Genomic DNA, 24,164 nt, shown 5'->3' with positions numbered 1-24,164 from the left:
TCTTTAAGTGCAGAAAGAAAAAAGGGGCAGAACAACATGCCAAATGAGAGAAGGAAAAAAAAATGTTTAGGAAGTGGATTCTCAGCAGGTGAAATTGTTTTTTTTTCTGCACTTCAAAGCTAAGCAGAATCAGGATGGCTTAATTCTTGGATGGGAGGCTATGAGAGGTGTAGACCAGCCTGGCAAGGAAAAGAATTATCCCAAAAGAAAGCGATGCAAAATCATTTCCATGTTATCGACAAGAAACATGGTTGGAAACCTGCAGAAGAGGCCTTCATCCTGCAGTGCTCAGACAATGGTTAAAATGATGACAAGAAACATGCGCTGATGTATCCAAGAAATCAGCAGAAGATGAGCTTGATTTGAAGATGACTTTAGCCTTGCTCAAGGAAAACAACATGGATGCCTAATCTCTAACAGAGCATCTTACTATACTGTAGATATCCCAATAAACTGTGCTAGTAACTATCCTTTTTAAAATATCCCATATTGATTTTGGGGCTGTGCTATTTAATTAATACATTAAAAGTGTCAGTTCACTATAAAATATGCTGCAATAAGTAACTTTTTTCATGGCCATTGTGACTTCAAATGATCGTTGAATGAATGGCTCTAAATCAAGGATTACCTGTCATTTTAAAGATGTTTCAAACATGGGTGGAATTAAGATGAGATTCGTTTGAAATACAATCATACAGACAAATTTTTGAAGTCAGCAGAATGCAAAGTAAAAAAGCAAGGCAATAAAGATTATAAAAGAAAATATAGTCAAGACTCTGGAAGTAGCATGTGACAGAAAAAGAAAAACTTTATTTATAGTACTGAACACCCTGTTTTGGGGGAAATTCCTTAAGAAGACTGTGATGGTCCTTCTTTTTAAGAATGGTTGGATGAAATTATATAGTTCAGGGTCATCAACTTTTACAGTATATTCTGTGAGTTAAGGACCCTAAGGGTGAAGGATGAATTCCACAGAGTTGTATCTGGAGATTATTGTTGTTCCTGTGTTATTTTCACTATGCAATCCCACAAGTAGCTATGTTAACCCAATATTCCCTATTATTAATAGGAGCTGTTGACATGACGACATCCAGAATTTTGGAGTGAGGCATCATTAATATACTGATTATGCACACAAAAGCCTATTTCTCTTGTCATCAAATTCATAACCTGATCTAGAGTCAGTCATGGACTGAATGAAGGCCAGTAAACTGAATCTGAAGTTGGTGTGTATGTATAATCTTTTATAATCAGGATTCCATTTGACCTGAAGAAACAGGTAGGCAGTTCAGAAGTCCTCTGCAATCCAGTATTCTTCCTAAGGACTAATGTGGCCTCAGTATTTCAAGTCTCTTTTTATGTGTTTTTATTGTTCATATTTCAAGTTCAGCATATTAAAAAAACAGCAAGCAAGCAAGCAAGAAGCAACTGAGTCCATTCCTGTACAGAAAGAGCATGACTATAACGATCTGAGCTCTGGTAATCTTCAGACTGGATTACTGTGTCATGCAAGGGCTGCCCTGGAAAAAGAGTGCCAAAATTGCAACTTTAAGATTTTTGCTAGAGTTGAAGATGCTCTACAAGATAGTCCTGAACTTACAATAACTGTGGAAGCCAAAATTTCTGTTGCTAAGCAAGACATTGAGTTGCAAGCAAATCATTGCAGTTGTTTTTTTTAATTGAAAAGTTTTACATACATTTTAAGCATATACTCCTTCCCTCCCCCACCCCCCATCCCCTCCCTCCCCCCTCCCCCACCCCGACTTCCCAGAGCTGAATACAGGGTATTGCCTCTAACAAACTTAAGCTAAAATATGCTAACCAACTATAAATACACTTTAAATCCTATTGCGCTTTAACTCCCCTTAAACAATAATCAATCCATCTTCTCCATTCCGAGATATATCTCTGTTGCGATTGTTCTTTCAAATATGCCGAAATTTTTGCCATTTCTGCCAAGTTTGAAACTTTTAGAGTCCACTCCTCTATAGTAGGCAGTTCCTCTTTCTTCCAATATTGCGAAACCAAAAGTCTTGCTGCCGTTATTAAATTCAACATCAATTTAGTTTCTGTAACAGTACAATCAGTAATAATACCCAATAAAAATAACTGTGGAGTAAACCTTATCTTTTTCTTAAATATCTTCTGCATATTCCACCAAATTTTAATCCAAAAAGCTTTAACTTTTTTACAAGTCCATCACATATGGTAATACATTGCGTCCTCACAACCACACCTCCAACATTTAGGCTGATAATTTGGATACATACGTGCTAATTTTTTAGGATCTAAGTGCCATCTGTAAAACATTTTATAAAAATTCTCTCTTAAATTTTGTGCCTGAGTAAATTTTACGTTTCTGACCCAAATTTTTTCCCAAACATCCATCGTTATTGGCTCTTCAATATTCTGGGCCCATTTTATCATACAATCTTTAACAAGTTCCGTTTCTGAATCTATTTCTATCAATGCATTATATATCCTTCTTATAGGTGCTTGACTTTGATCTCTGATTTGTTTTACCAGATTTTCATCTGTTGTTGAAATGCCAATTTTCTGATCTTCTTTCCATCTAGCTTGTATCTGGCCATACTGAAACCAAGTTTGTACTATTTTCCCTTCTTTTAAAATGTTAAATGGCTTTAATTGCCATACATTCCTTTCCAGTCTGAGAATATCTTTATATGTAGTCACATCATGTTTAAATCCCGGACTTATATTTTCTATCGCATGTTTAGGTATTGCCCAAATTGGTATTTTGTAATTTAACTTGTGTCAGTATTTTTTCCAAACTCACAACAGGGCATACCTTAATATATGTGTCTTAAAGATATTATCCACCTTTTTATCATACAATAAATATGCATGCCAACCATACAATAAATCACATCCCTCAATATTCAATAATCTTCCTTCTGTTAAATTAAACCAATTACTAATTGATGATAAAGCCGCAGCCTCATAATATAATTTAAAGTTGGGCATTTTAAGACCACCTCTTTCACGTATATCTTGCATTATCTTAAGTTTTACTCTCGGTCTTTTCCCTGCCCAAATGAATTTATTAATACCTTTCTGCCATTCCTCCAAATTTGAATCTTTTTTTAGTATAGGTATCATTTGAAACAAAAATAAAAATTTTGGTAAAACATTCATTTTAACTGCTGCAATTCTTCCCAATAAAGACAGTTGTAATTTTTTCCAAGTATCTAATTCTTTTTGTATTTTTAACCATAACAATTCATAATTACTTTTGTATAATTTCACATTTGAATCTGAAAGATATACCCCCAAATATTTAATCTTTTAGCTATTTCAAATCTTGTTAATTTTTCTTAGACTACCTTTTGTTCTGTAGTCATATTTTTAGACAAAATTTTAGTTTTTTGCCTGTTAACTTTAAATCCAGAAACTTGTCCATATTGCAAAATTATTTCCATTAAATCTATAACCGACTGAGTCAGTTGACCTAATGTAATAACCAAGTCACCTGCAAACGCTCTCAATCTATAATCTTGATCTTTAATTTTAATTCCCTTTATTTTATTTGAGTCACGTATCTTAATCAATAATATTTCCAATGTTAAAACAAACAGCAATGGTGACAATGGACATCCCTGTCTTGTGCCCTTTTCAATTTTGCAAGCTTCTGTTAAACTACCATTAATTATTATTTGAGCTGTTTGTTTCTGATATATTGCCCTAATAGGTTGTAAAAACTTATCACCAAACTCCATCTTCTCTAAGACTTTAAATAAAAATTGCCAAATCAATTGATCGAACGCCTTTTCAACATCCAAAAAAATCATGCTGCAAGGACTTGATTATTTCTTTCCAAATATTCTAATAGGTTTACAATATGTCTCACATTACTTTTCATTTGTCTACCACTTATAAATCCTGTTTGATCACTATAAATCATTTGCTGCATAACCTTCATTAATCTATTTGCTAAGATCTTTGCAAATATCTTATAATCCTTATTTAGAAGCGATATAGGTCTATAATTTTTTGATTGGGTAAGATCTTGATCTTCCTTTGGAATCAACGTTATAAATGCTGTTCTCCACGATGGAGGCACTTCCCCTCCAGATTGAATTGTCCTAAATAATTCTTTTAAAGGTTCCACCAACTCTGATTGTAAATTTTTATAATAAGCGGCTGTCAAACCATCTGTTCCAGGTGTCTTACCCACTTTTAGTTGTTTAATTGCTAAAATAATTTCTTCAGCAGTTATTGGTTGATTCATCCCTTCCCTCTGTTCTTATGTAAGTATAGGGATATTCACTTCTTGTAAATACCTATCTATATCTAAACCTTGAGTTATATCCCTTGCATATAATTTAGAATAAAATTCAACAAAAGCCTTTTTAATAAGATTCTGTTGAAACACCTCTTTACCCTTATATTCTATCTTATCTATATTACGTGATTTTTGTTTTTTCCTTAACAGATAAGCTAACCATCTACCTGGCTTGTTAGCATTGTAAAAAGTATTATGTTTGACATATCTTAAGTTAGTTGCCACTTTCGTTTCTCACTTTCACTTTTCCGCCCAAATTGCAACTTTGCTTCACGGTTAAATATCCAAGTCTTTTAAATCACTTTTATGCCAGCTTCAAATGTTTTAACAGAGTCTTTACAACTTTAAAAATCTACTTTATATCTTCCTCCTTGATCTTTTATTTTATTTTCCTTACTCTTTGTTCTTCCCACTTTCTCTAAAGATTTATTCCGGCGCCATTTTCCTCCCCTTCTTTTAAGTTAAACCGGAGTTAAAGATCATATACTTGCTGTTTCAATATTCTCCTGCTCAGCTCTGCCTGCATCCAAGTAATCCAAAGTACAATATTGGGAGCAGGGATGGTTGCAGCGTCTTGTTCTGTTTCAAAGCCTTGAAACAGAGGAGTCCCTGAGTCCGGAGTTAATTCAGGCTCCAAGGGAGCTCTCACCCTTCGACCCCCAGAATAATAATTCTGGGGGTCTAGGGGAGCTCTACCTCTACCTGAATGCTCACCCCCTTCTCCCGAGGGGGGGATTCCCAAACCGCAAAACAGCTGATTGTCGCTGTTTTCGTGATTCTAAACGGAGCAATGGGACTGATGGTCAAAAATGACCACCATCGACGGAGCCTTGCCACCCGGAAGTCAAATCATTGCAGTTGTTAAGTGAATCTTGATTTTGCTCGTCAGAAGCTAGCTGGTAAAGTTACAAGCATGAGTCCAGGACAGTGTAACTGTCATAAATACATGCCAGTTGTCAAATCACCCAAATTTTGACCATGTGGCCATGAGGATGCTGCAACAGTCATTCAGTGTGAAAACTTCCTGTACTAAAGGACACTGAATTATATCTATCTGCATCAATTTTGTACAGGTAGTCCTAAGTCCGCTGCTGTTCACCCTGTTGATTCATGACTGTTGTGCTAGGTTTGCCACCAACCATATTGTGAAGTTCGCAGATGATACAACAGTCGTGGGCCTTATTCATGATGACAAGGTGGAAACTTACTGCAAGAAGGTTGAGGGTTTGGTGAACTGATATAAGGAAAACAGCCTAGTTTTAAATAACGGAAAAACCAAAGAGATCATTGTCGATTTCAGAAAAGGCAGGCACAGCCACACTTCTCTGTGCATTAATGATTCACCTGTGGAGATGGTTACCAGCATCAAATTCCTGAGTGTGCAGCTAACGAGTAGGCTGGCTTGGTCGCTCAACAGTGAGAAACTGGTGAAGCAGGCAAAGCAACGCCTGCACTTTCTGCGTCACATGAGAAAAGCTCATCTTCCTTCCCCTGTTCTGACCACTTTCTACAGGAGGACGATTGAGAGCATCCTCTCATACAGCATCACAGTCTGGTTTGGAAGCATCACTGCTTCAGACAGGAAGTTGGTGCAGAGAGAGGTGAGGACGGGCGAAAAGATCATTGGCAGTTCCCTCCCTCCCTCCCATCCAGGACATAGCACAGAAGCGTTGTTTGAACAGGGTCCATAAGATTATCTGAGACACAACACATCCTCTCCACGACCTGTTTTCCTTGTTACCTTCTGGGAAGAGGCTTTGTGGTATCTGAAGCAGAACATCCAGATTCAGCCATAGTTTCATTCCATACAGCATTAACCTTGTGAACTTTCAGGCTTCCTCCATTATATATTCAAGATGGACAGTATTTAATATTTTATTGTTATGTATATGTAGGGGTGTGGGTCTATACATATGTTGTTTATAGTATATTTTAGGTGTGTGTCATGTATGTTTCACTTTGAGAGTGGGCAACTAAATTTCATTTTTGATGTGTGCCATTGTGCCATAGTTAAAAATGACAATAAAAATTATCTTATCTACTTAACTTACAACCATTTGTTTAGTGACATCCTGCAACCATTCTTTCATACACCCTGCCGCCACTCCACACCCAAGTTCCTGAAGCAGACTCTTCCTCCTCATCTGAGCCCAATTCTAGGGCATCCATGACAGTTACAACGGTAATCACATGAACCCAGGACAGTGCAACTGTTATAGGTATGCCACAGTGCCAATACATACATTGTATACATTAGTTGGAATTACAAATGAAAATTCCCCTTATTTAAAGTTTTACAAACTTTGTGGAAATACTCTTATCCAAGATCTCAAAATAATATTTATATGGAAGTGTCTGAAACATACTCATTTTTTTAAATCAGATCAATATGAACTTAGAACTGCTAATATAAAAATACTGATTTTCTCTAATGTAATATTTGGAAGGCATATATTTATATGTGTTTATAATACATGTGCATGATTTATTTTTATGGGGTTTAAGGGCTCAAAAAATTTTTAGTGGACAATGTAAAGACTCTAAGTTCAACAATTACCGCAGAGCAATCTGTAATTATCATTTGGTTGAAACAGAAAGGGATTGAGTAACAACAAATCACAAATTATACAATACAGTTTCCCAGCAAAGAAGACAATGAACATTTTCTCCTCCTTTAAAATGTGGGCACTATGTGGGATTTTTTTTCCAAACCAGCACAGCAAGGACACACTGTAATAGAATGGAAAATACAAGTGGCACTTGAGTAGGTAATACATATTTATCACATTTAGCATCTGACCATGTCAGGCGGAATGGGAGAAATAGATTTAGCAAGGTCAAAAGGCTCATAAAGTCCTTCACTTAATTCATCTAAGGAACGTACCAAAACCTACTGGAATTTACCAACTTCCTACTATTTTTGAGAAGATGAAGACAGTTAATTTGAAAACCTGGTTTTTCGATCTATCTGGCCTGGACTGAGGGAGTTTTTTAGTTTCAAGTTTTTAACATTGTTTTATTGTTGGGCTATTAATTAATTTAATTCTTTTTAATTCTATTTTTTATCTTAATTTTATATTGTCTTTTAAATATTGCCTGTAAACCACCCTGAGTCCTTCGGGAATAGGGCGGTATAGAAAACTAATAAAATAAAATAAATAATTTACCTCAAGTATCTTCTCAACTCAAAACTAGCGGGATGCAACTAATATCAGTCCTTTAAACAGCCATGTAAAGAACACGTAGCTGGTATTTTTCTGCTTTCTTGCCTTCCTTACAACCACATCTGCTTTCCTTTGCAGTAGTTGTATGCACCCAGTTTCACATTTTACACTCACTGGGGGGGGGAATGACACTATTCTGGCTACAGGAATAAAATAAAATTTCCTTCGTTTGTCTTAGCATGAAACACATTGCCTTGAGAATAAGCTTTACTTCTGAATAGAATATATGTCCCTGCACATAGACACATGACAAAATAGCATTAATAACATTAATAGCATTAATAGCCTGGCTGAGAAGCTGATGACATCTCAATTTCATCATTGTCTCCTCATTTATCAGTCTAGAGATTTGCAAGTCTCCTGGGCTTTATGGTCCTGGATTTCAGACCTGCAGTCCCACATTGGCTGCAGCAATGGGAAGCATAACATTTTTTTTGTTTTTCCCTTCCTTCCCTGCTCCCCCCACCCCTGGCCCCAGAAATGTTTCCTCTTTTCCTCCTTTCATAGAGTATAGTCAATTATCTTAGTGATATTCTTTATATTCACCTGTTGTTCACTCACTAAAACTCTTTGCAATCCCAATCCTAATCCCATGTACCATAACACCCCAGGCTCCCCCATCCTTCAGTCCCTTCAAGAGTTTGCCCAAGTGTTATGTATCCAGGTGAAGGGAACACAGACACACGTTCATAGCAGTCACCACCAGGGGGCGTTGGACTTTTGGCGGGAACCCAGTTTCAGCGGGAAACAGAGGTTCAAACTGATTGGTCGGCTGCTCACCTGGCCAGGTGTAAAAGGAGGGCAGGTAACCCCTATTCCCCAGTACAGTCACTACCACCGAATAAAGATCTGCCATGCTGTACTCATCGTCTCGGCGTCTTTCCTGCTGCCCAGAACCCACTACACAATACCAAGTTCATGCTCGTTGCATTGATGACACTATCTAACCATCTCATCCTCTGCCTTCCCCTTCTCCTTCTGCTTTCAATCTTTCACAATACCAAGGTCTTTTCCAATGAGTCTTCTCATTACATGGCCAAAGTACTTGAGCTTCATTTACATTCATACATCATGATAAACTAGAATTTTAAAATCCTGTATGCTTTTCACCAAGCTAAAATGTGTGCTTTTATGCAATAAACTCAACCAAAAATGAACAAATCCATATTTTAGTCAAGGCTTCTACGTGTATGAGAGGACAAAAATTCAGTTATTTATAGATACCATAGTGACTACTCCCCAGAAGTAATCCCTTTATTTCCTGCAACTTGACCAAACAAAATGACACTGAACACAGAAAAAAATGGAAATTATATTGCTAAAAATTCCAGTTCCCCATATTTCAACAGAATTTCAAAAGTAAAGTTTCTTTCAAAAGTAGGACTTCTTTCATAAGCTCACTATTCATTTTTATTTTTTAAAGATATGTACTAATCATGTATTAAACTAGCATTAGAAGTTATATCCAGTGGTTTCTGTTGACTGGTATAAAAATTAGTAAATACAACATTCCCCCTCTCACTTGATGTACCCCCAGCCCCACACTCTCTCTGTAGAGCTGGCCATGAAGCTTCTCTTTAAGAATTTGGAAATGCCCATTGATCAAAATACAAAATCTACTGCCAAGAACTAAATAGTCTCATTGTTCTCAGCTTAGCTGATAAATATTACCCCATCAAAAACACATTTAAGGAATACACTCTGTGCTCTTCTCTCCTTTCATCTCCATGAGTTTTAAGAGCTTTTATTTATAATGTTCTTACTCTTTTCCTCTGTTGGTCAACAAATCCTGTTGCCATCCCAATAAACTTTCAAAATTAACTCATAAAATTCACAAAGTGTTTGGAGGCCGATTGGGCAGAAAGTGTTTTCTTCCTTTTAAGTAAAAACAAAACAATATTTTGTATTAAGAATTACACAATCAACACCATGTGTCTGATATTCTATTTGAGCTTCTCCACGTTCATTTAGCAATAATATAGTCAGATTTATCTTTATAGTTATTTATTAAATTTATTGGCTGCCCATCTTACCACAGGTCAACTTCCATATACCCATCTGTGATGTCAGTGTATAGAGGCATTGTTTTGGTTCTTTGAAGACAGTATTAGCTAAGAAGAAATCATTAGAAGAATGATGGGATAGAAATTGTTAAGTCACTCTCCGGTTTTATTTTGGTTTCCTAAGCCTTACAAGCCAACTACATTTCCTTCTTTCGTTTTTCTAACTTTGTCACCAATGATAAGCAGCACATCTTGCTTGCAAGTTCTGTCGATTTCATACTGAATTTGACCGTAGAAGTTATCAACCTCCTCTTCTTCAGCATCAGTGGTTGGAGCACAAATCGAACAATCATCATATTAAAAGAGTTTTCCATGAAGTCTAATTGATGTTATTTTGGTCACTGATTTCACTGTAGCCATGCAGTGTACTTAATATTTGGTTTTCCTCCGTGCTACTTCTGCATCATTTGTATGTTAAATGTGTGGAAACCAGGAATTTAGATTCTGTTAGAGTTTAAGAAAGAATAACTTGGTGGAGATATGCAGAAATAATTTCTCAAGCAAAAGGGATTGAAACATCCTTTCAAGTCCAGAGCCATAAAATAACATTCAGAAATAATAATAGACATAGACGTGCAGTGGAAACTAGAAGGAAAGAACTGGAGAATGAAATAAAGGAAAAAGAAAAGGCTTTGATTTTGAACCCAGAGGAGGTGAAGATCAAGGAGGCTATTAGACTGTTACGAGGACAATTTGATAAATTAATGGCTGATCAAGTGGCGACCAATCTGCGGTTTGCTAGGCATAATACTTTTTGCAATGCTAATAAGCCAGGCAGATGGTTGGCTTATAGACTGAGGAAAAAACAAAGGGCATCTAATATAGATAAGATTGAGCATAAAGGAAGGGTTGTGTATCAACAGAATCTTATTAAGGATGCCTTTGTGGATTTTTATTCGAAATTATATACTAAAGAGGACATTAATGCAAAAGATATTGATACGTATTTGGAGAAGGCTAGCATCCCGGTTCTTACGCAAGTACAAAAAGAGGGGATTAACCAACTGATTACAGAAGAAGAAATTTTTACAGCTATTAAGGAACTGAAGGTGGATAAAGCACCAGGCACTGATGGCCTGACTGCGGCCTATTATAAAAACTTACAATTAGAGATGATGAAACCGTTAAAGGAACTGTTCCAGACAATCCAGAGGGGGGGAAAGGTGCCCCCGTCTTGGAGAACAGCTTTTATCTCTTTGATTCCGAAGGAAGACCAGGATGCTACTTTAGTTAAAAATTACAGACCGATATCGCTTTTAAATACAGATTATAAGATATTTGCTAAGGTTTTGGCTAATAGACTGATGAGGGTTCTGCAACAGGTGATTCATGGGGACCAAACGGGGTTTATTAGTGGAAGACAAATGAAAACCAATGTGAGACATATAGTTGATGTGTTAGAGTTTTTGGAAAGGCACAACCAGATCTCTGCTGCGCTAATCTTTTTAGATGCTGAAAAGGCTTTTGATCAATTGAACTGGCAATTTTTGTTGAAAGTTTTAGACAAAATGGATTTTGGGGAAAAATTTTTACAACCGATTAGGGCATTATACCAAAAACAAACTGCCCGAATTATAGTTAACAATAGTTTGACAACAGTATGTAATATTGAGAAGGGCACAAGGCAAGGCTGTCCGCTATCGCCCTTGTTATTTATATTAACATTAGAGATACTATTGGTTAAGATTCGGAATTCGGAAAAAATTAAGGGGATACAAGTTGGAGATCAGGATTACAGATTGAGAGCATTTGCAGATGATCTGGTTGTTACAGTGACCCAGCCAGAGAACTCTGTTGTGGACCTGATGGAGATAATAACACAATATGGGAAGGTTTCTGGATTTAAAGTAAATATACAGAAAACTAAAATTTTGGCTAGAAATATGACAGTTTCGCAGAAGGCTCTCTTAGAAGGATTAACTGGATTTGAGATTGTTAAAAGGGTTAAATATTTGGGGGTGATTTTGTCGCCCTCTAATACAAAGCTATATAAAAATAATTATGAAAAGTTATGGGGGAAAATTCAAAAAGAACTGGAGAGTTGGGAAAAATTGCAATTGTCTTTGTTGGGACGGATCGCAGCAGTGAAAATGAATGTCCTGCCCAAATTTTTATTCTTATTTCAAATGATACCGATTCTTAAGAAAGACTCTAACTTGGAGGAATGGCAGCGTGGTATCAATAAATTTGTGTGGGCAGGGAAAAAGCCACGAGTTAAACTTAAGATTATGCAGGATACTCGTGAGAGAGGTGGCCTTAAAATGCCTAATTTTAAATTATATTATGAAGCTGCTGCACTAGTAGGAATAAGTGATTGGATTAATTTGACACAATCGAGGTTATTAAATCTTGAGGGCCATGATCTGTTGTTTGGCTGGCATGCATATTTGTTGTATGATAAGAAGGTAGATACTGTGTTTAGGATGCATATTTTAAGACAGGCATTGCTGAGAGTTTGGAAGAAGTATAGACATAAGTTAAGCAGCAAGATACCATTGTGGGCAATCCCAAAACACGCAATAGAAAATATACATGCTGGTTTCAAACATGATGAGACTACTTACAAGGAAATTTTAAGTTTGGAAAGGAATATTTGGTGCTTGAAATCATATAGTTTCTTGCGAGAAGAGAAGGTTGTTCAGACTTGGTTTCAATATATTCAGTTACAGGCCAGGTGGAAAGAAGACCAAAAAAATGGATTTGCAACGACTGATGAAAATTTGATAAAGCAAATTAGAAATCAAGGACCAGCACATATTAAACGGATATATCTTGCATTGATAGAGATCGATTCAGAAACAGAGCTTGTTAAGGATTGTATGATAAAATGGGCCCAAAACATTCAGGAAGTTATTACAATGGACACGTGGGAAAAGATCTGGGTGAGGAATGTAAAATTCACTCAAGCTCAAAGTTTAAGAGAGAACTTTTACAAAATGTTTTATAGATGGCATCTAGATCCTAAAAAGCTTGCAAGTATGTATCCGAATTATCAGCCTAAATGTTGGAGGTGTGGTGATGAAGAGGCAACATATTTTCACATATGGTGGACATGTAAAAAGGTCAAGGCTTTTTGGATAAAAGTCTGGTGGAATATGCAGAAGATTTTTAAACGGAGGATAAAGTTTTGTCCGCAATTTTTTTTGTTGGGAATAATTGTTGACGCTACAGTTGTGGACTCTAAGTTGATGCTGAATTTAGTTACGGCAGCAAGACTTTTGATAGGTCAATATTGGAAGAAAGAGGAACTGCCGACTATACAAGAGTGGATTTTAAAGGTTTCCGACTTGGCAGAGATGGCGAAGATTTCGGCCTATTTGAAAGATTACTCGCAAGAACATTATATTATGGAATGGAGAAAATGGATTGAGTTTATCCAGAATAAGTATAGGGTCAAGAAGTTTTATCTAGCATTTGAATAAGTCTTCTTTCGTTTTCTTTTTTTCTTTTTTTATTTTGTCTTCTATATATATTTAATAATGCTAAGTTTTGTTTGATCCTATATAAGTTAGAGAGTGATGGATTTTAGAATTTATAGTTGTTAGTATATGGTTGTTTATGATTGCCTTTTTATATATATATACCTTGTATTTAGCTCTGGGAAGTCCGGGGGGGGGAGGGGGGTTAGGGGGAGGTGGGGGGGGAGGAGGGAGGGGGGGAGGGGGGGGAAGGGGGGAGGTAGGGAGGGGAGGTAGGGAGGGGGAAGGGGGTTTTTTAAAGGAAAACTGTATTTTTAAAACTTTTCAATAAAAAAAAAAAAAATAACATTCAGAAATGGCTCAGGCATTAATTCTCTGGAGTATAAAAAGAAGGCTACGGTACAGAACAATCAGACTTACAAGATTCTTTTTTTATATCAACCTTAATTAGGTTTAGCTTTCCCAGGAGTTTATTTCCTGACCTGGTCTACCTAATGGATATAACACCTACTAAGCTTGTATTGGTACTTAAATATTTTAATTGTGCATGGATGACCAATAGTACATATTTTTAAATTGGGGGGAGGGGGGGTTCAATTAATCCAATGTTCCATGTTGGCACAACTATACAGATCTATGAAAGAATCATTTGAGATAGTTTTCCCAACAGAAGAGGACTATAATATAGTTAATTTGTATGATTCAGTGTCTAGTGTGCAGTCCAAATAGATCTTCACCTTAACAAAGGCTTATAACAGCACAGCAAAATAAGAGGAAATAATAATCACAGAACCTATACAAAGCCTCGGATATAACAGGTAGCTAAAATGGTAACAGCATCTTTAATGTTTATTGGGGTAATGCAACTATGGTTTCCCATTGCCTTTTTCTAGAATATTTTTATCTATCAATGTAGCCTAACATGTCATGAACATTAACCATGTCCAACTCTGCTTACCTTTTCTAAGGTCAGCCAAGATTGGCTAAGTAGGGTTGCACACAGCAAGACTGATCATCCAGTGCTTTGGAACCTATACACCGGGGTCTTCAAACTTGGCCCTTTTATGACTTGTGGTTTTCAACTCCCAGAATTCCCCAGCCAGCGTGCCAAGTTTGAAGACCCCTGTACTAGACCAAACTGAATCTCACTATTAGCAATGCAGAATGACTGTAGAGCAGGGGTCTTCAAACTTGGCCCTTTTATGACTTGTGGACTTCAACTCCCAGAATTCCTCAGCCAGCATGCCTGGCTGAAGAATTCTGTGAGTTGAAGTCCACAAGTCATAAAAGGGCCAAGTTTGAAGACCCCTGCTATACACCTATGCATGCTTATATTAAAGTCCTATTACATATATTAGCATTTAATATGGAGCTGAGGGAGTCTGATGTAATGGTTAAGGCATCAGGCTAGAAACCAGGAGACCATGAGTCCTAGTCCCATCCTGGGCACAAGGCCAGTTGGGGGACCTTGGGCCAGTCACTTTCTCTCAGTCCTTGGAAGGAAGCAATGGAAACCACTTCTAAAAAAAATCTAGCCAATAGAGACTTCAGGGACTTTCCAGCCAGTTCTGAGAACAAGGGGAAAACATGGAGCTAGTATAGTAAGTCCTTATAGATGCTAATTAGAATTCTGGGAATTGCAGCTCCAACACACCAGTGGATATTATCAGGTTAGGATTCCGACTCATGAAATCCACGGGTATCTTTGGGTCAGTCATTAATTCAAAGCAGAATCTACTTCACAGAATAATTATGAATGTAAGAAGGGAGAATCACATGCACTGCCTGGTATATCCTTGCATAAGGCTGCATAGAAATCTAAAATAACAAATGTTGATTGTAGTTTTGATTTCTAATATGTAAAGGAAATAGCTAATTGGTGGTTAAAAAGGGGGATTCAGGGACAGAGAATTCTTACCTCACCTACTTCACAATATCATCTCTCTCTTCCTCTTACCCCTACATGTGATGAGGCACACCTGCCCACACCCATATTAATTGCAGCTTCTGGTAACCAAACACTTGCTTTCCTCTGATGTAATCTAACCCAACACTGGGTTGTCATAAAAGCTAATTAAGGTTTTAAAATCTTGCACTTTTACAAGGTGATCAATGTTCCACCAGAGGCAGGAAAGCCACATTGTCTCCCCTACCTTTCCTGCTTGTTTCCTCCTTTTCCCACCTTCCCCCCCCACCCCCACCAAACACCATTTCAGATTGTACAAAAATACAAATCTACTGTAAGGAGAAGTCCAGAATAAGCATACAGAAAAAGGAAAAGTATAGTAGTTATAGTTCCAAATTAAGTTAAATTTAAAATGTCTGAAATCTGCAAAAATTGTTCTGCTGGATGCACTGAAAATAGCATCAATAATTTGTACAATTCTTTATCCGGATAGTTACTATTTATTGAAAACAGCTGAGATATTTCATTATGGTTTTGGCCCAGAAATTTATAGGTACTTTCCTGCATTTAGAGGAACATACTTCTTAGCGGGAAGTTGGGGGTTTCCCCTTAAAGACTGCAAATATTCCACTTCTCTAAGAAACGAATCTGCATCTGCCTAGTTACATTATGCTATAGTGCAGACATGTCAAACGCAAGGCCCGGGGCCCAGATCCGGCCCGCAAAGTGGTTTCATGTGGCCCGCGAAGCCATCCTGGAAACAGTGAGGGAATGGCCCCCACTGCCTTGACCCTGGCCCAGAGACCCTCAGATCTGTCCCACTCCTGCCCAGGCCCCCATAGGCACCCTTGATGCGAACGTTGTAGAGCTGGCCATGCCCACCCAGTAGGCCATGCGCACTCTAGCCACGCCCACCCAGTAGGCCACGCCCACCCTGGCCATACCCACCCGGCTCCTTAAGGGCAACCGCAATGCTGATGCGGCCGTCAATGAAATTGAGTTTGACACCCCTGCTATAGTGCCTGGTACCCCTAGGGATTTCTTACTGGAAGTAAAGTTTATTTTGCTCAGTCAGAAAGTGCACCTTTAAACTAAGGATTAGCTGTTTTTCCACTTTGTCATCTGAGTCCTCAAATGTGTGTGATATCATCATCATCATTTGCCATCAAGTTGTTGTTGTTAACTCTTAGACACCATATCCATCTACCTTGCCACTGTTCATCCTTTTCTTCTCTTTCCTTCCAGCATTAGAGTCCTTTCCAGAGACATTTGCACAGTGTCTAAAAGGCCCTGGTCATCTGTGCTTCAAGTGAGAATTCTGGGTTGATTTCTTCAATGATCCTTTGGTTTGTTTTCTTGTCTGTCCACAGTTTTCTCACAAGTCTTCCCCAATACCAAAGTTCAAAAGTATCAATATTTTTCCTAACTTGCATCTTGGAAGTCCAAGGTTTATGTCCACAGAGTGTCACATGTGGCTTGTACAGTTCTGACCTTTGTTAGTATAGACCAGGGGTAGGTAACCTCAGCTCTTTTATGACCCATAAACTTCAACTCCCAGAATTCCCGAGTCAGCTACACCTGGTATAGACATATCTCCGTGTTTGATTATCTTTTCCATATGTCCTCATGGTTACTCTACCAAGCACAGGTATAGTATAAGTGGTACCTTGCTCAATAGTAGTAACTGTGAGAGGGATCTCAGAGTCCTAGTAGACAATCACTTCAATATGAGCCAGTAGTGTGCTGCAGCTGCCAAAAAAGCCAACACAGTGCTAGGCTGCACTAACAGAGGGATAGAATCAAGATCACGTGAAATACTAATACCACTTTACAATGCTTTGGTAAGGCCACACCTGGAATACTGCATCCAGTTTTGGTCACCACGATGTAAAAAAGATGTCGAGACTCTAGAAAGGGTACAGAGAAGAGCAACAAAAATGATTGGGGGACTGGAGGCTAAAACATATAAGGAACGGTTGCTGGAATTGGGTATGTGTAGTTTAACGTAGAGAAGAGTGAGGGGTGACATGATAGCAGTGTTCCAATATCTCAGGGGCTACCACAAAGAAGAGGGAGTCAAGCTATTCTCCAAAGCCCCTGAAAGCAGGACAAGAAGCAACAGATGGAAACTAGTCAAGGAGAGAAGCAACCTAGAACTAAGGAGAAACTTCCTGACAGTTAGAACAATTAACCAGTGGAACAACCTGCCTCCAGAAGTGGTGAATGCTCCAACACTGGAAGTTTTTAAGAGGAGACTGGACAGCCATTTGCCTGAAATGGTATAGGGTTTCATGCCTGAGCAGGGGGTTGAACTAGATGACCTCCAAGGTCCCTTCTAACTTATTATTATTATAAGTGCTAGTCTGCATGTATCTCTTTATTGCTGGTTTCCTTACTGTTCATGGTTGATCCTAAAAAGATGAAGCTATCCACTCATTTGGTATCTTCATTGTCAATTGGCTAGTTGTTCCACCTGTTGTCATTGTTTGGTCTTTTTTACATTTAATTTTAGTTCCATTTTTCACTATACTTGTTGACTTTTACTACTATAGCTTGTGGTTCCTTTGCATTTTTTGCTATCGGGACAGTGTTATCAGCATAGCACACGTCATTGTTTTTTCTTCCTCCAATTTTAAAACCATTCTCTTCTTCTTCCAATCCAGCTTCCCTTAATATATATTGAATACATAGGTAGAATAAACACAAGTTGAGGACCTTGTCTCATTACTTTGCCAACCTGGAACAATCTGTTTCATCATGTTCTGACCATATTGTGGCTTCCTGACTTTTGTACAATGAGATGTTCTGAGATTCCAGGTTTATTTATTTTTTTAACAATTTCTGCAGCTTGACATTGAAGGCCTTTCTATAATAAATGACACACAGATTTGCCATTTCTTCTTCCATTTGAGCTCTAAACAGTGCTGGATGACCCTAAGCATTATTTTGCTAACATGTGAAATTAAGAATATTATACAATACTTTGCACATTCTGTTGAAACTCTTTTTTCAAGGTACAGTGACCTCTTCCAATCTGAAGTCCACTGTCTCCTGTTTCAATTACATTTCTTTTCATTTTTCTAACTTTGGCATTCCACTCACCAATGACAAGCAGCACATCTTGCTTGCATGCTCTGTCAATTTCATGTTGAATTTGATTATTTATTTAGTGTATGGCATCTACAGAGATCGTGCAATCATTGATATACAAATTTAAATAAAGTGTTATCATATGAAATTTTATGGCTCCATATTATGATTTTATTATGGTTTATCTTAATATTTCATATTGTATTGTCCACATATCATATATTTATATAATAGAATTGCAATGGGATAGATGATATAATTCGATATCTAAGGAACCTAACCATCTGTTTCTGGTATGGCTGCAACAAGATCATCCCAAGTGCCTTGAAATTTCCTGAGGAGATATTCTTGAAGTATATCTGTTAATTTTGTTCCAGAGCACCACAGTCATATTGCGGGCTCTCAGCCATTCCTCACTTAAAGAGCTTTGCTTTATTGCTGGCATGACCTGTCCTGATTCTATTCAGGTGGTGCCATATCTTTAGGGAAACTGAATTCCTGGAAGTGGTTTTGTTAGATCTATGTGATATGTTTGGTTGTAATTATTAAAAGTCACCCATCTTAATTGCCATTCTTCTTCATAAGACTGTGGTAAAGGTAAAAGTTCCCCCGCACATGCGTGCTAGTCGTTTCCAACTCTAGGGGCCGGTGCTCATCTCCGTTTGAAAGCCGAAGAGCCAGCACTTGTCCGAGGACGTCTCCGTGGTCATGTGGCCGGCATCACTAGACGCCAAAGGCACACGGAACGCTGTTACCTTCCCACTGTAGTGGTCCCTATTTTTCTACTTGCATTTTTATGTGCTTTCGAACTGCTAGGCTGGCAGAAGCTGGGACAAGTAACAGGCGCTCACTCTGTTACGCGGCACTCAGGATTCAACCTGTCAAATTGCCGATCTTCTGATCAACAAGCTCAGCATCCTAACCCACTGAGCCACCGCGTCCGATATATACATACATACATACATACGTGTGTATATATATACACATATACATATACATATAATGTTTTTGTAGATTTTCTATATATCTATATATCTATATCTATATCTATATCTATATCTATATCTATCTATCTATCTATCTATCTATCTATCTATCTATAGGTCTTGGTGTACCTACATACCTGTACGCATGAAAATCTACGAACACACACACACACACATATACACACATATAGTGTATATATATACACTAGAATGTACAGACGCACACATACACACATATCAAGAGCTGCTTTGCAAGAACCAGCCTTAGTCCTCAAAAGGGTAAAACTCTGTTAATCGAAAACCCTGCTTGAAACTTTGCAATGCGGTCACCTCTCCCAGGCTTGACTGACACCGGCAGAAAGGCAAGAATTATTTAACCTCTACTGAATAAACTACCATCGGCAGCGTTGGCTCAGCAAAACAATGGCTTGCGAATTACCGCTTACAAATTCCAATGGTCAGAACCGGGCAACCTCTTAAGCGCCAACGAAAGCCACCTCGTTTGGGTAGATAAGCTCGCCAGAAGCAGAGGCGCTGATTCAGTTCGGGGCAAGCCAAAGTCAAATCCCTACGCGATGAACCCCCGTTTCCTAAATCGGCGAGCGGTAGGCAGACACTGCACGAGCGGATTCCTGCCGTTTCAGGATTTCCCGAATGCTGCCGCCAATGGGACGCCCTCCCTTCTCTCGTCCGAGTCAGCGCTCGGCAGTCAAGGCAAGCCTCGGTCGTTCCTCGGCGCGAACCCTCCGTCCCCGGCGTAAGATCGGCAACCGGCTTCTTTCCGCGCCCGCGCGCAGCTACTTTTTCGCAGCCAGCCCAGAGCGGTCTCGGAAAAAAAGTCCCCGGGAATTTTAAATCTATTTTCGGTTCTTTGCACAGAGTCCTGGAAAGGGGATGGGGGAGAGAGCGAGCGAGCGAGGGAGGGCCAGGAGCCAGAGAGAAGCCGGTTTGATTTGCATAGCTTTGCACGTTCCCAGGAGGAGAGCCAGCTGGCGGAGGCTACTCCCGCAGCCTACGTGTGCGAAGGAACGTAAGCTGGCGGCTGGAAAGAGATCCCGCCGGGCGGGCGAGGAGGTGCGGAGATAGCGGTTAGGGAAGGCTCGCGTGCAGCTGAGTAACACGCTGTGGATTACTCGTGGTGCATCTCCTGCCCAGTGCCCAGGAAAGAAATTGGTCCTCGATTCTTTTTTTCCCTACAGACGCGCGCACACTCACACCCGTGTGCGCCTAGATGCGCACGTACGCACCCAGCTCTTTCTTTTTTTTCCCCTCCCAATTCCTACGCTTTTAAGGTTGCTGCGACAACTTCTGCGCACCCGTCTTGTTTCGAAGCGTTCGCTTTAACGCTTTCTTCTGACAGCTTCTCTCCTTTCAAAATGAGCGCCAAGGCAGACATTTCACTCGATCCCAATTAGCGCTTCACCACCACCACCCCCCCCCCTTTAACTGGCTTTTGAATCTCGGTCGTATCAGCAAATGCAATTTATCGCAATAGTGTTCGAAACGAGAGGGACGTTGCTAGCTGCAAAGGAAGAGTTGTTAGGGGTGGCACATTCTTAGCTCCGGCAATGAAAGTCTGAATCCCAGGTATTGGAGGGCTCGCGGCGGAAGAGCTCGGACGCTTCTCCAGGAGTTTGAATCGCCTTAAAAAGAATCTGGTTTGAATCTGATCTGCAGGACCAGATTTACCTATAGTTCAAGGTAGGAAGGGCTCTCCTTAGAGGTAAAGCACTGGAAACTTCCTAACTTTCCCAAGGTCCATTAGGTCTAATTTCAAATGGAGTTAAATAAAAATATTCCCTATTTTTCAACAGCCTTCCCCCCCTCCACTGTGACCTTAGTAAATAGCCCCGCCCCTTCTCCCCCCCCCTTCCCCGCTGCTGCTCTATAAAAAGGCGAGCGGAGCGCGGAGAGACAGTGGTAATTTCAGTGGCGCAAGCGAGGTAGGCGCGGAGCCGAGCAGTTTTCTGTGTTATTTTTGCATTTTACGTTACAGGAGGATTTGCTCCCACCTTCAGTTGGATTATCGTCATTATCAGGTGTGCATTTTTTCTTTCTTTCTTTCTTAAGTGGGACTTTTAAGGCGCGGGCGGGGGAGGAAAAAAAAAAGGAGAAAAGAGTTGTGTGCGTGGGCAGCGCGGGTTGTCAGGTTGGTGGCGCATCTGAACGCGGACGAGAGACACTTGGCTCGGAGCTGCCAGTCCTTGGATCGGGGCTTCCCCGGGAAGTTCAAGGGAGGAGGCTAGTCTACAAGTAGCCGTCGAGCGATGGTCGGAGTTCAGTTCTGTTGTGCGAAGTGGGAGAGGGGGAAAGCAGCGACGGGCAACAGGAGCGTAACTTTAAAATGCTTTTACCTGGGTGTTTTTTTTTTGCGGGGGGTATGTGTGTGTGTCTGTGTGGCTTTAGCCTTCAGCCTTCTAAGCAAACCGAAAGTGTGTAAAACGAGAACCCTGGACGCTCAGTATTGATCTTGCTGTAATGAATGATTAAGCAGACGTTTAGTATAGCCTGGGTTCCTAAGGTCCTCACTCGCTTAGGACTGGGGAGAGTGGGGGAAGACAGAGGGAGGAGGGACCTACTTGGGGCACAGGACTGCCAAGAAATTCCCCTTTAGAGACGCTCAGGCTGGTGTTGACCCTTTGCCCTTTCTCTCCCCAGACAAGATGAAAGCCGTTTCGCTTGCCCTTCTCTACCTGGGTTCTTCGGTGTTCTTCGGAGTAGATGCAATCAAGCTGGATATTGCATCAAACTTCAAGAGGAAGTAAGTAGGCATCAGCAGCATGACTTGCAGCTAAGACGGGTGATAGAGACAGATAGTCTGCCTAGGATCTTCCCACCATCACTGTTCTTTCAAAGTTTGGGGGCCGAGCGGGGTCTTTAGTTGAAGGACTCCAGGTCCCCCTTGCCAGCTCTTATGGTCAAAGGCAGACTATCCCTCAACAAATCGCTCCTTTCTCAATGGAAGGCACCTTGGCTAGTTCTACACCACCAGCCTAACTCAGCGTTTTATCTTTTGCCTCATTATCCAGGTGGACCACGAGGTTGCTGAGCCGAGCCAGGCGGGACCTGCCAGCTCAGGTGGCTGCCGAAAGCTTCCTTTGGAACCTGCCAAAGCGAGTGGCTGATCCAAATGTGCATTCTTTCATCCGCACCCAGGATGTGAAAGACGAGCCCTCAGTGCAGCAGGCCAGGTAATTAACTCTTCTCATCTGAATGCTACTGCTGTGGTTCTCAGAGCACTTGCTTGCAAGGGAGAGGGACGGAAGGATGGGAGGTTTGAGCAAGAAAGAAGAGAACCGATAAATGAGCTGGACTTGGGCTTGATTCCAGCAAGGGAGACAGCCCCCCCTTAGAGATGCCTCCACATGATGGTTGAAGGAGGGCTCCTCTGGCAGGTTGAATTTGTTATCTTCTTAAGATAAATGCCAGGTCTGCAGGTGCCAAAAGTAGGTCAAAGTGCCTAAAGCTGAGAGGGGCTCATTCCCCGAAGGGCTCAAAACTGGAATCTTTAGGAAGAACCCTTCTCGGTTTTGCTGCAGCTCTGCTCTGCATCTTGGTTTTCTTCCCTGGCTCTTGCCAGGTAGCAATTTCTTTCTCGCCCTTCCGCTCACAGACTCTTGTGTCACTGTCCTTTTCTGTGCCTTAGCCTGCAGACCAGACTCATCCGTATGAAGAGAGAACCTGCTTGCAAGTTGTCGATATGCGTCACACAGGACTTACTCAACCGGCTCAGCCAATGGACCGACGCTTCCAAGGACATCTCTGCTCCTCCCAAGAAGCTCACCATATCAGGCTACGGGCGCAGGCGGCGCTCTTTCGCTTTCTTGGTCCAAGGGTAGGCGTTCACTGGCCAGCTTGGTTGAGTTGGAGTCCACTTTGATGCAAATCTCTTGTGTTCCCAAGATTGGAGAGGATAAAAGGACTTGCTGCAGCCCCCCTCCCCCCCCGACGGTGAAAAGGGGAACGGGCAAACGCCCTCCAAGGACTCAGGCTTTAGAATACGGCAGGAACAGGTGACCAAACTTTGCACCCCTCCCTAAAGTATCTTGTGGAATAAAGACTGGATGGAAGCTACAGAGGCACTGTTTCGTCAAGTTAGGTGGTGGTGGTGGTGCTGGTGACTGGCTGTTCTCTACTTCGGGGTGACTGCCCTCCCTTTCTTCCCCACACGGATATGGAATTGGCAGGCCCTTCTGTCTGGAGGGGCGTCTTGATACTTGAATGATCTGGCCTGGCAAAGTGCAATGGACTTAATGATGTGTGTGAGGTGATTTCTGCCTGCTGTTGAGTAAGGATGAGTGAGTGAGTGATTGCCGATGAGAGAAATCAATCCTATTTAAACAAATGGTGTTCTGTTCTTGTATTCTTTTTAATGACAGAGATATTTTTATATTATATGTATAGACATAGATATATTGCTTGTGGGCATTATTTTTTTAATTCCCAAAATTTTGTTTCCTGACTCTTGGATCATCCATTGTAAAACAGTTTTAGAGGAGGAACAGTCCTTTTTAGAATTGGCCGGATATGTGCTCTTTAACTTAAATTTTGCAATGAGAACTCTTAAAATGTTTCACATTCACAATGTTAACCTAAGCATCTTTTCTCTAAAATAAACCCTCTCTTGAGTTTTGGTGGAGGTGGCTTTCCTGTAAGGATCTGTTGTAATATCTTAGTTTATGATTCAGTTATACTTTCTGTATGAAAAGTGCATTTTGTAAGCATCGTGGAGACCAATGGAAAACAAGCTACTTGTCAGGAGTGCATTGAAATGTGCCTCCTGTAGTTTTCACTGTATTTATATTAGTCTGTTTGCCCCATTTGATGAAGTTATATTGCCAATCTCTCCTAGATCAATATGTGAAAGAAACAATAAACCTTTATTGCACAAAAAGAATTCTCTGTTGATGTTTTAAGACAAGATGGGAAGACACAATGTTTCATATTTAGCTTTAGAATTACATGGATCCCAAACTCCTTAATTGCCGTAGTTTGTCATTGGCCAAGAAGCCAGCGTTAAGGCCAAAAGCCCTATAAACCTCAAGGTCCCATCTCCTCACACATTTCTAAGTGAAGCTAAAACATGCCAGAATTTGGTCTCTTCATTTATTTATTTTATTGTAGTTCTGTTACTATCTTTGGCTGCAGTTAGTCATAGAAGCAACTGTCCTCT

At 40.1% G+C, this 24,164-nt stretch overlaps 1 protein-coding gene across 1 annotated transcript; it reads left to right on the top strand.

The window, feature by feature from the left end:
- The first annotated feature begins 20,922 nt into the window (after window positions 1-20,922).
- Window positions 20,923-23,874, top strand: ADM (adrenomedullin). Its single transcript, XM_081314485.1, has 4 exons — window positions 20,923-21,030; window positions 21,650-21,752; window positions 22,021-22,182; window positions 22,638-23,874. Exons 2-4 carry the CDS (start codon window positions 21,655-21,657, stop codon window positions 22,828-22,830), a joined length of 453 nt encoding a protein of 150 aa, XP_081170611.1. The 5' UTR covers window positions 20,923-21,030; window positions 21,650-21,654; the 3' UTR covers window positions 22,831-23,874.
- The last annotated feature ends 290 nt before the right edge of the window (window positions 23,875-24,164 follow it).

Source organism: Vipera berus (assembly GCF_964194415.1).
Source record: "Vipera berus genome assembly, chromosome: 1".
NCBI classification, from domain to species: Eukaryota; Metazoa; Chordata; class Lepidosauria; order Squamata; family Viperidae; genus Vipera; species Vipera berus.
Note: the sequence above shows the minus strand (reverse complement) of the source record. Positions and strands in the feature narration are given on the sequence as shown.

Bases quoted from the DNA above. Each gene is read 5' to 3' on its own strand.
- ADM (XM_081314485.1), top strand. From the start codon at position 21,655: ATGAAAGCCGTTTCGCTTGCCCTTCTCTACCTGGGTTCTTCGGTGTTC. The intron at 21,753-22,020 runs GTAAGTAGGCAT...CTCATTATCCAG, and splicing joins GCATCAAACTTCAAGAGGAA to GTGGACCACGAGGTTGCTGA. The intron at 22,183-22,637 runs GTAATTAACTCT...TCTGTGCCTTAG, and splicing joins CCCTCAGTGCAGCAGGCCAG to CCTGCAGACCAGACTCATCC.